Source organism: Macrotis lagotis, chromosome X (assembly GCF_037893015.1).
Source record: "Macrotis lagotis isolate mMagLag1 chromosome X, bilby.v1.9.chrom.fasta, whole genome shotgun sequence".
In the NCBI taxonomy this organism is placed as follows: Eukaryota; Metazoa; Chordata; class Mammalia; order Peramelemorphia; family Peramelidae; genus Macrotis; species Macrotis lagotis.
In genome coordinates this window covers 627322439-627334630 of record NC_133666.1, presented here as the reverse complement: position 1 = coordinate 627334630, position 12192 = coordinate 627322439, and the positions used below count along the sequence as shown (strand labels likewise).

At 56.0% G+C, this 12192-nt stretch overlaps 2 protein-coding genes across 6 annotated transcripts in view; both read right to left on the bottom strand.

Moving 5' to 3' along the window:
• Nucleotides 1-2993: 2993 nt before the first annotated feature.
• Nucleotides 2994-5119, bottom strand: IER2 (immediate early response 2). The gene has a single exon (XM_074203542.1). The coding sequence runs from the start codon at nt 4501-4503 to the stop codon at nt 3850-3852; it is 654 nt and encodes a 217-aa protein (XP_074059643.1). The 5' UTR covers nt 4504-5119; the 3' UTR covers nt 2994-3849.
• Nucleotides 5120-5793: 674 nt separating this feature from the next.
• Nucleotides 5794-12192, bottom strand: part of NACC1 (nucleus accumbens associated 1) — a 23107-nt gene continuing 16708 nt past the window's right edge. For all 5 annotated transcript variants that reach the window (XM_074203537.1, XM_074203538.1, XM_074203539.1 and 2 more), the window contains one exon: nt 5794-12009. In XM_074203537.1, the coding sequence (XP_074059638.1) occupies nt 11750-12009 (260 nt within the window). In that variant the 3' untranslated portion in view covers nt 5794-11749. The remainder of the gene's footprint in view (nt 12010-12192) is intronic.

The window sequence follows — 12192 nt, the reverse complement described above, 5'->3', positions numbered from 1 at the left end:
CTCACCCCCCATATCACTTCCAGGACTCCTCCATAAAGCAAACCCAAACAGACTCCTCTGCCGGGCGCCCACCAGAAGACCCGGTTCATTCAGGTCTCCACCCTGCTAGCGACTTCTTGGGGATCCTCCTCTTTCCACCCACCTGAATTATTTGCATCTTTGAAGCCCCACCCCCTCCCCTCCCTCCGGCGCTTACCCTTCCTGCCTCGGGAGTAGGCACTCTCGGAATTTCCCCAACTCTTTCTCACGCCTGAGCCCCTTTTCTTTGTCTGGGACCTGGCCCTGGGAGACTAGGCTCCTGACCCGAGGAAAGGGCCCCGGGCGTGGAAAACCGGCAAAGCTGGTTTGAGGGACCTGTCATCCGGAGCTCACCCTTCCCCTAACGCCTGGAAGCTCGCCAGGTTGGGGGCTAGACACAGTCTCCACCTGCGCCTGAAGCAAAGGTGCCTGGGGACTGCCTGGGCCGGGAGAGCCTTGAAGCTGACCCCGGCCCATAAGCCTCTTTCCTCATTCTCGCTTTCTGGACCTGTTCCAGAGGTCAGCAGCTTGGGCTTCAGACTCAGAGTTTGGCTTCTTGATTGGAAAGAGAAGTCTGTAACCCCTCGGTCGAGATCCCTCACCTCGGCCCACCCCATCGCATTAGTTGGCAGCTGGAGGCAATGCCAAGAATTCATTCAGAAAACTGAGCTCTCCACAAGCACGGTCATTCACTTGGGTGCTAACTCATTCCCTTTTCTCCTTCCATCTGCTTTGCAGACATCCAACTTCCCAATCACCCCTTTCCTCCGCCTTATCACTCCCCCCCCCAAGAATTATCTCCCAGCCCCTCCAATGCCATTGTGGGCAGCCCCCAGAAGAGCTAGAGCCTCAGGAGACAGGGGCTCCTAAAACTGTATCCAGACCCCAGACAGCAGCCCTGGAGGAAGGACCGGAAGAGCACCTGACTCCTGAGTCTGGGGGAAAGACAACCCAGCCCTGGGGATGGCTGGCAAGAGCATAAGCTTCCTGCCCCCGGAAGGAAAGGCCTTGGTGGTTCCTGCTACAGGATGTGAAGCCACCCCCGAAAAACTGGGGGCCTCTTAGGCGGAGAGATGCCCCTCAGCCTCGGAAACGTGCGGCCTTGCCGGCCCACACACCTTCCTCTCCGCCCCCAGAAGCGGGGTTCCCCGGCCCGCCAGACGTGGGGGAGGAGGGAAAGAGGGGTTCATCTGCGGTCTCTGCCCAGGTGCTAGCACTGAGAACCGACAAAAGCCAACGATGGAAATCAGCCTTAAGAGCTGGAGAAAGGGGAGGGGAAGCTGGCACTCAAATCTCAGGGATCCTGGCTCCCCCCTTCATTCCCAGCCCAGTTTCTCTGCACAGGCTACGTGGGGGCGACCGGCAGGGGTTCCTGGGCTACTGCTGCAGAGCCGCAATCAGAGCTCCCCCTCCCCCGCCACCGCCGCTCCCAAAGGCAAGGGGAAGGTGCCTGAGAAGCCGCGAGCACAGGAAGCGGGAGGGGAGGAAGGAGGGGAAGCGACTCAGCCTCCAGATGCTGTCCGGTCAGGCCCAGGGGAGGGCGGAAGCGGAGGATGAGCTAGGAGAGGGAAGAGGCGCCCTCCCCCTCCGGCCCGGCGCCTCCTGCTCTTGGGTCCCGGAGGGGCGGCTCGAGGGCGGGCCGAGGCCGGACAGGGTGCCCGGCTGCGGGCTGGGGCAGAGGTCGGGTCTGGCAGCATCCTACCCACCTGCGGTAGTGCCGGCCGGGCCCCCCCCGATGGAGGGGCGGGCGGGAGAGCCAGGCCCAGGAGTGGGCCTTTGGTCCGGTCTCCTACGTGACCCTCCCCCACGGCCCTCTCCTGCGGGCTTGGAAAGGCCCAGGAATCCAGGAGCTCTAATCCCTCTCGGGGGGCCAAAGAAGAGGTTGGAATATGACTTTGCTTCCCCCCAACTCCCGCCAGTTTTAGCCCGAGGCAGAATGAGCCCCATTTTCTATGGGGAAGGCTGCTTGCAGTTAGCTATAATTGTCTAACTCTGGCCTCTGGCCTTTCCCTCCTAATTGTAGCTACCCCTTAGAGGCCCTATATCCATCAGCCCACTGCCCGGGGAGAGGATTTCACTATAAATGGGGGTGTGTGTGTGTGCTGAAACACACTTCAGAACTCGCATCATCCCATAGAAGAAAAAGGAAATTCCAGGAAAGGGAGTGTAGTGAATAGGGCCCGGGTCAGGACTTCAGACAACCAGCTCCCCCCCCCCACCCCAAGGCAATCCTGCCCAACCAGTTCCTCGGGGCAACCTGCCAGGGAGCCCCACTCTTCTTCAACTGTCCTTCCCCAAGGAGAGCAAAAGAAAGAGGCCTGGAAACAGGAGTTTGAATTGAAAAGATCCTTTTATTTTCAGTTTGACAATGTTGCCCCAAAAAGCCCAGTCTTGAGGCTGGTTTAAACAAAAGGTAATTCTAGGGAACCTTATTCAAGTAAGTAGGGGAATAACAAAAACTGTGGGTAAAAAAACAATTTAATAAGCTAATACAACTAACTAGGAGAGAGCCTCAAGGCTGTAGTGTCAAGACTCAGTGTTCTGAGTCTGTTTTCAGGTATAAAACCGGTAGATTGGAGGCAGTCAACAAAGCCTGTTTTTTTGATGCCCCCCCCCAGGACCTCAAAAGGAAAAACAACCAGTTACTGTTTTGGTTTCCTTTTGTTTCATAAACTTCGACCTCATGTGGGATAGTAAAGCTTTTTCAATCCCATAAACATATTTCTAGTACTTCTTTCCCTCCCAACCCACCCCCCACCTTTTTTCCAATGACTCAGAACTAGATGACCGGTCTAGTCTGCATCTGAGGTGGACAAGGGAATGGAATTCCAAACCCCTATTTCCTGACCATCACTAATGAGGAATCTAGCTAAGAATCACTTCCCTTTCTAGGTTAAGTGACTCATAAAACCCAAACAACTCCCCACCCACACTTCACTCCTCCAACAGAGCCACTCAACACCCCCAGAGCAGCCCCACCACTCCCTCCCCACTCACCACCCAGGACTCACAGCGAGTTCATAAAGCAGCAAACAGGAAGTTCCCTAAGCCCATGATGTCAGTATGATCATATGAACAAGTGTGTCATTGTAGGGGCGGCAGATTTTTTTTGGAAGGGTAAAAAAAAAAAAAGGCCAGTGATACTCATGAAAACACCAATGAATTTTATATCAAAAGCTTTAATGGGACAGAAATACCGCCCCCGATTTTATAAAAAGTTTCAACCCTGAGAAAGGAGATTCTAGCCAGCCTCCCCCACCTCACCTCCCACCCCAGCGAAGGCCCTCACACCCAGCACCTGCTGCTCCCGCCGCCGCCTCCGTTGGGCGGCCAAGAACCAGCACTGGGTCGGGGAAGAGGAAATCCCAAGTCCTGTCTTCAATAGCACCATCGTGTGTCTCTTTGCCACAGAAAGGTCCGGGGCAGATCTCGTCCAGGGAGGACCACCAGGGTCTCCACGAGGCTCTGAAGCCCGGATGCCAGCTTCGTCGGCATCCAGGCGGTCCCTTGGGCCCCAGCCCGGAGGGCGACTCCTACCGAGGTCGGAAAAAGCGTCCCCCCTTCTCCTCTCGGACCGGGCTCCGAGCAGCGCGTGTCCTGGAGCAAAGGCTCCAGCCGGGCGGCCGCTCTCTCGCCCCGTCCCCCCACCAACACCGCTCCCCTCTGCCACCAAAGCCGTCACCAGCGCGTGGGGAAGGGCAGGAGCCAGGTCAGTCTTGCTCTCCGGGCGGCGGACGGAGCGGAGCCCGAGCCCCCCAGGCGCTCAGGGCCGGACAGCGGCCTCCACAGGGCCGGCTACAGCTACGGGCACAGTCCGGGGCCCGGGCAGCGCTAGAACGCCACGACCGTCCGCACCAGGATGTTGATCATGCTGTCGGCCTGGCGGCAGCCCGGCTGCAGCTCGCACGCGGGAGGCGGGCCGGCGGGCTTGGGCGGCCCCCCGCCGTGGCTCAGGATGCCGGAGAAGCGCTTCTGCAGGACGCGGGCCAGGCTGGGGAAGGGGCCGTCCTCCGGGGCCGCGGGCCGCCGCGCCGGGTCCTCAGCCTCGACCTCCGCCTTCCCCTCCGCCGGCGCCGCTTCTGCCTCCAGCCGGGCTTTCTTGCTGGGGACCAGGCCGGCCTCCCCAGCCCGGCCCAGGGCGCTGCTGCGCCGCTTCCGGCTGGGCTTCGCGGGGCGCCGGGGCAGAGGGGCGCCGGCGGGCGCCGGCGGGGCCTCGTGCGTGTCCATGGGCTCCGGGGCCGGGCTCGGCTCCTCGGGCCGGGCCGGGCCGGGCGCGGGAGCCGGGGCCGGGGCCGCGGCCGGCAAGGGCAGCTCCGCCTCGTCCGGCTCGACCTTGGCGGAGAGGTAGAGCTCCCGGGCGCTGCGCATGACCAGCGAGAGCTGGAGGCTGCGGTGCAGCCGCAGGCCGCCGCGCTGCATGCGGGAGTGGTACATCTTCCACACCGACATGGTCATGATGCGCTGCGCTTCCTTCTGGGCTTCCATGCCGGGCGGCGGGGCCGGGCGGCGGCGGGAGGGACGCAGGCAGGGGTCGCGCCCTCGGCCCTGCTGGCCGGCTGAGTCTTGCCCAAGGGCGGGAGGGCCGGGAGCGGGCCGGGGCCGTGCACAGCGATGAGGCAAAGCCGGGCCGCGACGGGGCCCTTTATACCCCCAGTGGCGTCATCGGGCACCCGCCCCGCCTCCCGGCTGCCCGGCCCGCCACGGCGCCCTTTAAAGCCACAGGGCGGAAATGCCAGCCCTAAGTCAGAGCCCGCGTGGGGGGAGGGGAGGAGCGCGGGAAGAGGCCGGCCGGGGCCGAGGGGGCGGGACAAGCCCGGCTCAGCCTGCCGGGCCCCGGGGCCGCCCCGGCGCGGAGGGGCCCCCACGCCCACCCTCGCCCGCGGTCGGCCGCCCGGGGCCTGGCTCCGCGCCGTCGGGGCCCCCGGGCAAAGGCGAAGCGTTCCCCCCCGCGTCCGGAGGAGCGGGTGCCTGGCCCCCCAAACTGGCGGCTCCCCGAGCCTGGGGGGGTGAGGCGGCGGCCAGGGCCCGGGAGCAGAGGCGGAGCGTGACCCCTCAGACCCCCTCCCCGCGTTCCCGGAGGCCCCCAGCCGCGGCCGCCCCCGCCGGCCCCTTTAAGAGGGAGGCGCCGCCCCCGGCGGGGCCGCGGAGCCTTCCCGCCATCGGCCGCGTTTCCATGACTATATTAGGTCACCGTGACGTCCGGGGGCCGCCGGCGCCGGCCCCGCTTCCTCCTGCCCAAATAAGGGCAGAGGTCCGGCTGGGGGAGGGGAGTGCGGAGCCGCTTCCGGAACCCCGGCCCGGCCCGGGGGGAGGGGCGGAGCTGCGCCGCTGCCCGCACTCTGAGCAGGTGCCCCGGCAGGGCACGGGCCTCGCGCCACCTCCGGGGGCCCGGCCGCATCGGCGCCCCGTGGAGATGGTGGCGGGCCCCGCACACGGCGGGCGCTGCTCGTGGGCGCCCCGGGGTGGGGGGCCCCTGCAGCCCCCAGTCTGACTAGGGGCCGGCGGGACTTCCGAGGGAGGTGGCGAGCACGCGAGACAACCCACAGGGCAGGCCGAATCGTAGATGGGGTCGTGTGGGCATCGAGACCCGGCACACCCGGAACTCTTATGTATCCAGGTTCCGTCAAGATTGTGACCGCAATCAAGATGTCCATTATGGAAGTTGCTTGGACCCTAAGGATTCCCAGAGGGTCCGGGGGGCACTTGGCTCTATTTCCGGGACTGCTGGTCCAGCTGGGGGGGGGGGCCTGGGGGGAAGGGCAGCTTGGGGGGCGCGAGGGACCACACACAGTGCGCATCTGGAGAAGGCAGGAGGGGCGGCCGCCGAGCCCACCCTGGGCCACTCACCTTCACTCCTAGGAGATGCCTGTCGTGGGAACGTCCCGCATCCACCCCTCAGTCTAAACTTGGAAAACTCAAGATCGAGATTTGGCCTTGGGTCTTTGTGGAGAAAAGGCCGGAATCCCAGCAAGTGAATGAACTGCAGAAAGGATTCTGATGCCAAGAGGCCATTTAGAAGGGAAATAGGACCATTCTGGATTCGGAACTTGATTAGGAAGAGGGGCTCGTGGTTATTCTTCCCCAGGAAGTGAGGGACCCTATTGTCAGCCCAGCAGCTAGTTTTCATTTCAAAGAAAAGTGAAAGGTAACAAAGGCACCCCCACCTCGCACACCAGCAGCTCTACTGCCAGTCCCAAGTTCTCATCTGCCCCTTCATTATTACTCATTTCAACAATACTCTGGTTCATAAAGTTTTCTAACACTCCTGTTAGGAAATGTATTGTTATTCCTACTTTAGCATGTTTACCCAAGAAATGGATGCCCTGGATGGACGGTTTCTTAAGAAAATTAGCCAAGGATGCTTAATGACCAATGGTCTTAGTCCAACTGCAAATTGCAAAGGAGTCAGTCCCAGGTCCCCTTTCCATTATACCCAGGGGCCACCTCCTGATGCCTCCTCCCTACACCAACTATGGCATGCCATCTTCTTGCAGCTCATCGTGCTCCTTGTGAGGTTCCTGCCTGATCTTTTCCTTATGAATCTAGATGCTTTCCAAGAGGGGCAAGACAGAAGAGGGGCGGCTAGGTGGCGCAATGGATAGAGTACTGGCGCTGGAATCAGGAGTTCAAGTCCGACCTCAGACACTTAATAATTACCTAGCTGTGTGGCCTTGGGCAAGCCACTTAACCCCATTTGCCTTACAAAAAAAAAAAAACCTTTTAAAAAAGACAGGAAGTCTTGAAGGAGCTAGGATAATTGTACTTTACAAAACTTTGCCCAAGGGTTCCAAAGTCAGAGGATAGGTTTGTTTTTATCTCACTCCTGCCCCCACTTTATTTAGCTTCACAGAAGAATATTTGGGGAGAAAGGGTGTTCAACTTCCCTTCCAAGTTTACCCAACCTTTTCTGAACACCTAGTTCACAGAACACATAGTAGTACTGAATGATCTCCTAGATCAATTTTGAAATAAAAACTCAACTTTCTAAATAATTGCTACAATCTTGTCTGGCTTCTGGAGTTGGGGGGGATTCAGCCAAAAAAGGTGAAAGCTGGGTACTCTTTGTGTCCCCCATTTAAGCTTTTTGAAGAGCAGGAAAGATGGGGTCTGAGTATGAAGGTAAGGCAAACCCCTCCTCCCCAGGTAAATAAATGGAAACTTCAATTACAAATGCCATTGTTTATTCTTATCAGTATTATTATTCCCATTATTCACATTTCTCCAGCTCTGCTCCTCTTTACAGTAGTTAATGTGCAAGCCTCATTACTGGGGTCACAGGGGGTGAGGCGGGCTGGGGGCTGGGGAGCCTTGTGTGTGTTTTATGAAGGTCACAAGGTCATTGGCACTTCACACAGACAAATCCTGGCAGCCCCAGGGTCTGGGGGATTATTTTTTTTTGTCTTTTTTTTCCCTTTTTTGTGGAAAACTTGATTCTGGGCCTGACTTCTGGGGGTGGTTGGTGGAGAAGCAGCTGCAGCATCAGCAGAAAGCACCCAGCATTCCTGGGCCATGCAGCTCAGCAGAAAGGCAAATGGGCAGGGGGGAGGGAGGAGGCTAGATGAGGGATGTTTGAAAAAGGAAAGTGAAGAGCAGGACCCTGGGGGAGAGGGGAGCAGCCCCCCTTTGGTAAGGCACAACCCTTGTCTTTGGCTCTCCTGGGAGGAGCTAACTCCCCCACCCCCCTCCCCAGTCCACTTCAGCACAGTCCCTCAAACCCATTCCAGGCTCTCTGCACCTTTTGGCATTTGGACCATTAGGGGCCAAAAGATGATCCCTAGGTCCTTTTCAGCTCCAAACCTATGGTTCTCATTATCATGGCACATTTGCTTACAACCCCAGAATTCGGAAATCCACAGGTCTCTCCTCTGTTTAGATTCCCCCTCCCTCCCACCCACCCAGCTGCCTCCTTTATTGCTAAATGGTCTCCCCTTTAAGCTTCCAGGTGTATAAAATAGGGGATCCTGATGACTTTTTCCTGAAAGCAGAGGCTGCAGCCTAAAAGAAGGGAGGAACCTGGGGTCCAATAAGGGTTGCAGAAGGGCAGAGAGGGGACAAAGCAAGACGCTCTGAAATAACTATCACCCTTAGGGAAAAGCTCAGGCCCAGTGCAGTTGAATCTCACCCACTCACTGCTTGTGTTGGTGCAAAAGGTTCCAGAGCCTAAGCTGGACCAGAGGCCAGGAATGTGCTGATGGTGGCCTGTAGACAGCCTCAATTTCAACTCTGGTCTACCCCCTTTCCCCCCACAACCCTCATTAATATGACAGGCAGCTCCACAGGCTACATGGTTCACAGCTGGATTCAGGGGCCACAATACATAAGGGATACATATACTGTCCTTCCTCCCCACCCCAGGCACCAAAGTGAGAAGGGGCTCCCACTCTGCCTCTCCTCCTTACTGATTTCTCCTTCCCCAATTTGGTCCCAGAACCTCATAGGTGAACCTAGCTAGAACACCTTGAGGGGCCTTGTGCTTTGGGAGATTTGGGGAAGGGGAATTAGAACAGTTTAGAGGTGGGAAGGGCAGATAAGGTGCTTATATTTTAGGGGAAGAAAGGTCTTGTGTGCCTCCCTAGGGGCTTAGGAAAGTGACTGAGAAGTGGACATACAGAATGTGATACAAGAGGACTCTTGCTGGGGAGGGGGTACACAGCTGAGGGAAAATATTTTCTTGCTCCCTTCTCTCCCTTAGCAGACACCAAAAGTAGGGTCATTTATAAAGAATTTATCCTGAGGGGCTAGGAAAGATCAGACATAGGGGAGGGAGACATCTTCCTAAAATAGCCTCTTCAAAAAGTTCCCAATTCCCCACCCCACCCCCAACCACCACCTTGAATAACTGGCAGCCTCTCTGAACTGGGACTCTGTCCTAGATACACTGTGCCTAAGTCTTGAGGTCCCAAGGATGGAACCTCCTTCAAAGTGCATGTCTCCCCAACTACTTTCCCTTGCCAAATCCTAAAGAGCCAGACCTTGCAGATGACCCCTCAGTTATCAGAGTGGATAGCACCGTGGGGCATATTGGGCCCTGGCAAGGTCCTAGGATGTCAGAGGATGAGAAGGGGAGGCATCCTCTCACACTGCCTGCAAGTGGAGCCCAATCCCCAAACAGCAGAAATATCAAGGGCAGCGCCAACAGCTGGTTTCATCCCAAACCCTGACACTTCAGGAAATGGGGCAGATTAAATCACTCAAGACTCTCAGGAGCTCTTACTCTGTGTCTCCTCTAAGAAGAGAAGCCCTTTGGGGCAGGGCCCGTTTTGCTTCATGTTCTCCCCAGCTCTTGGGTCTGTTCCTGACCCATGATAAATAATTGATGACTCACGAGCTCAGGAGCAAAAAGAGATGCACCCATGGAGCTGTTGACAAAGCTAGACCCCTTCTGCTCCGAGCCTGCGCCGAGGGGGGCCATCACTGACCCTGTGGCATCTCTCCAATAAAGTCTGGAGAGGAGGTAGAAGGAACTCTGCAGGTACCCTCAGGTGGCTCAGCCCCAGCAGACCCAGTGTGGTGGAGAGGAAATGACCTGAAAGTTTGAGTCAGCTTCTTGTCCTAGCCCTGCCTGGGACAATACATAACTTCTGGGACCTTCAATTGAACCAGATGCCCCTTAAAGTCCCTCCCCTCCACCTCCAAATCTCTGAACCAATGACAGGTTTAGAAACAGTATGGGATTTGGCCATAAGGCAGGAGCACCCTACCTATTTGAGAGAGAGGTCACTCAGTATCTGAGAGTTTGTGAGGGACCCAAAAGGGGAATGATAGGGAAGAAGACAAGGGAGGCACATTTAAAAAAAAAAAAAAAAGATGCCCCTCCCCCCAAGAGTCATGTTCACATATAATACAAACTAAAAAATATCCTTATTCATTAAGGAAAAGAAATAGCCACAAATCAGCTTATATCAAAATAATTAACAATCAGAACCCCCTAATCGGGCCTGCCCAGGATGGACATACCAGATACTTGGAGGGAAAGACATGAACTGGCAGAAATAAGGACCATAAAAGGTAGAAGGGCACATTAAAAGAAAAACCAACAAAGCCCATAGTATGTGGATAAATTTCTACCCATCCCACTCCCCAACCCATTCTAGATCCCAGGAGCTAAACTAAGCTTACCAGGCCTCCAGGCTGGGAGATGGAAGGGGAGGGAGGTGGGAGGGGAAGTCACATTCCTACTGGTTTGAAAACTCAAAAGGTCTTGATATTTCCATAGGACTTAACACCTGCTACAAAAGGTATTTTTTAAAAGTCTGTACACAGGGCTTCAGGGACAGGGACAGAGGAAAGATAGGGACTGGCCAGGGGAGTAGAGGCCCAGGGTCCTCCTAGGTCCAGGAGACATGCATGTACACACAAGGGAAGAGGTCAGACTTCAGTGTGAACCCCTCCCAAGCCTCATGCTCCCTATTCTCCCAGCCCTGCTTCACCTCTCCCCAGGAACAATTCAATCTTGTGTTTTGCCAAAGAAAAACCATTCAAATCATTCCTACCCTAGCCAACACACACACACACACACACACACACACACCCCCACCCAAGTGAACTTCAATCTCTTTCATTTGCACTGAAACACACCCACCCTCCCACACACCCTACCTCTCTTCCCCAATTCAGTCTTTGCCCCGTTCTCCAGAAAGAACCAACATGGGTTAAAGACTCAAGGAGTCTGGTGGAAGAAAGATCACTCTGGAGACCTAAGTTCTAGTCCATATACCCCACCACTCTCTTGCTCTGACACTGGTCAGATCACTTTACCTGGGGAGGTGGAAAAGGGGAGAGGGGAGGTGAAGAACACACCTCCATATCCTCCCTGTTAAGTGAAGTTACTGTCAGTTGCCCTTACTATCCCACAGGATATCCCAATAATAAAATTAAATAGATGGGAAGGTGTCTGGAAAAACGGGTTGAAGAACGAAGATAAAAAAAAAAAAAGTCAAAGACTGTGTAGAGGAGAAGGGCAGAAAGGCAGCCTGGAGGCCTGGAAGAACAAAGTATGAAGAGAGCCAGAGACTGATTCTGGCCTCCAAGGGCAGTCTTCCAGGAGAGCAGGGTGAGATTCCAAATCCCTGAAGCCCACTCCAGAAGATACTACAGGGGCACTGACTTGGGGGGGGGGGGGGTTGGGAGGGGGAGTGTTTGCCACGGAGAGGCAGTATGTTACTCGTTTTCTCTTGCTTTTAGGACGAACATGCTTTTCCTTTCCTGGTAAATATTTTTATAATGTATATATATATATATATATATTATTTCTAGGTCTATAGATTTCTCTCTCTTTATATATATATAGTTAGATCGTTCTGAGTGTTTAAAAAAAAAGTAAAGGAAATAAAACCATGTCTGACACTCTCCCAGCCACTCTCAGTGCCTGTCATGAAATAGGGATTGGGGCAAGAAATCAGAGACACTTTCCACTTCAGCCTAGCCCATAGGACCACACAGCCCTCCTGGATTTCTGCTCCTTGGTGCTGTGCCCCTTGGGAAAGAAGTGGTGCCGAGGGGGGAGTAGGGGAGAGAATGGGACAGACAGCAGCGTGCAGTGATCACACGTTCCCTCTGGCAAACTGGACCATGGACAGAAGGGGATGTTAACCAAAGAATAAACAAAAGTCCCAGGTGAAAGGCAGAGGGAACGCTTGCCAAAGGGCAGCCTGCGGTTGGGGAAGAGGGAGAGAAAGGGGGTGCGGGCCAGGCAAGGCCAGGCCAGGCAGGGTAGGGAAGAAGGGAAAGGTTACTGGAGAGCTTCGGCTGAGGGTCCAGCATCATCATCATGGCTGGCCGTATCAAAGCCGTGCTCCACACCCATCATGTCGGGCTCCACCCTGCCTGCGTCATTGATGAAGGTGATGTATGTATCGCCCTCAGCTTTATGGAACTTCTGCTTGGGGATCCAGCTCTTACGCACCACCCTTCGGGCATTGGTGCACATGTCCGCTGCGATGGCATTCATCTCACTCTCCTTAAAGTTGGGGGCGAAGTTCTGGCAGTAGACTTGGGGAGAGATGAAGGGAGAGGAGGGAAGGGAAGCCTTAAGCACCATGGTCTTCCTCACACAGAAATGTGCTAAGCACTAAAATGGCTCTTAAGTGTTTTCTCAAGGAATGAATGCAGCTGGACCAGCCCCATTTCCCTCCAGGGGACCAGCTCTCCACTTCCCAAGCCCTGGGCTCCCTC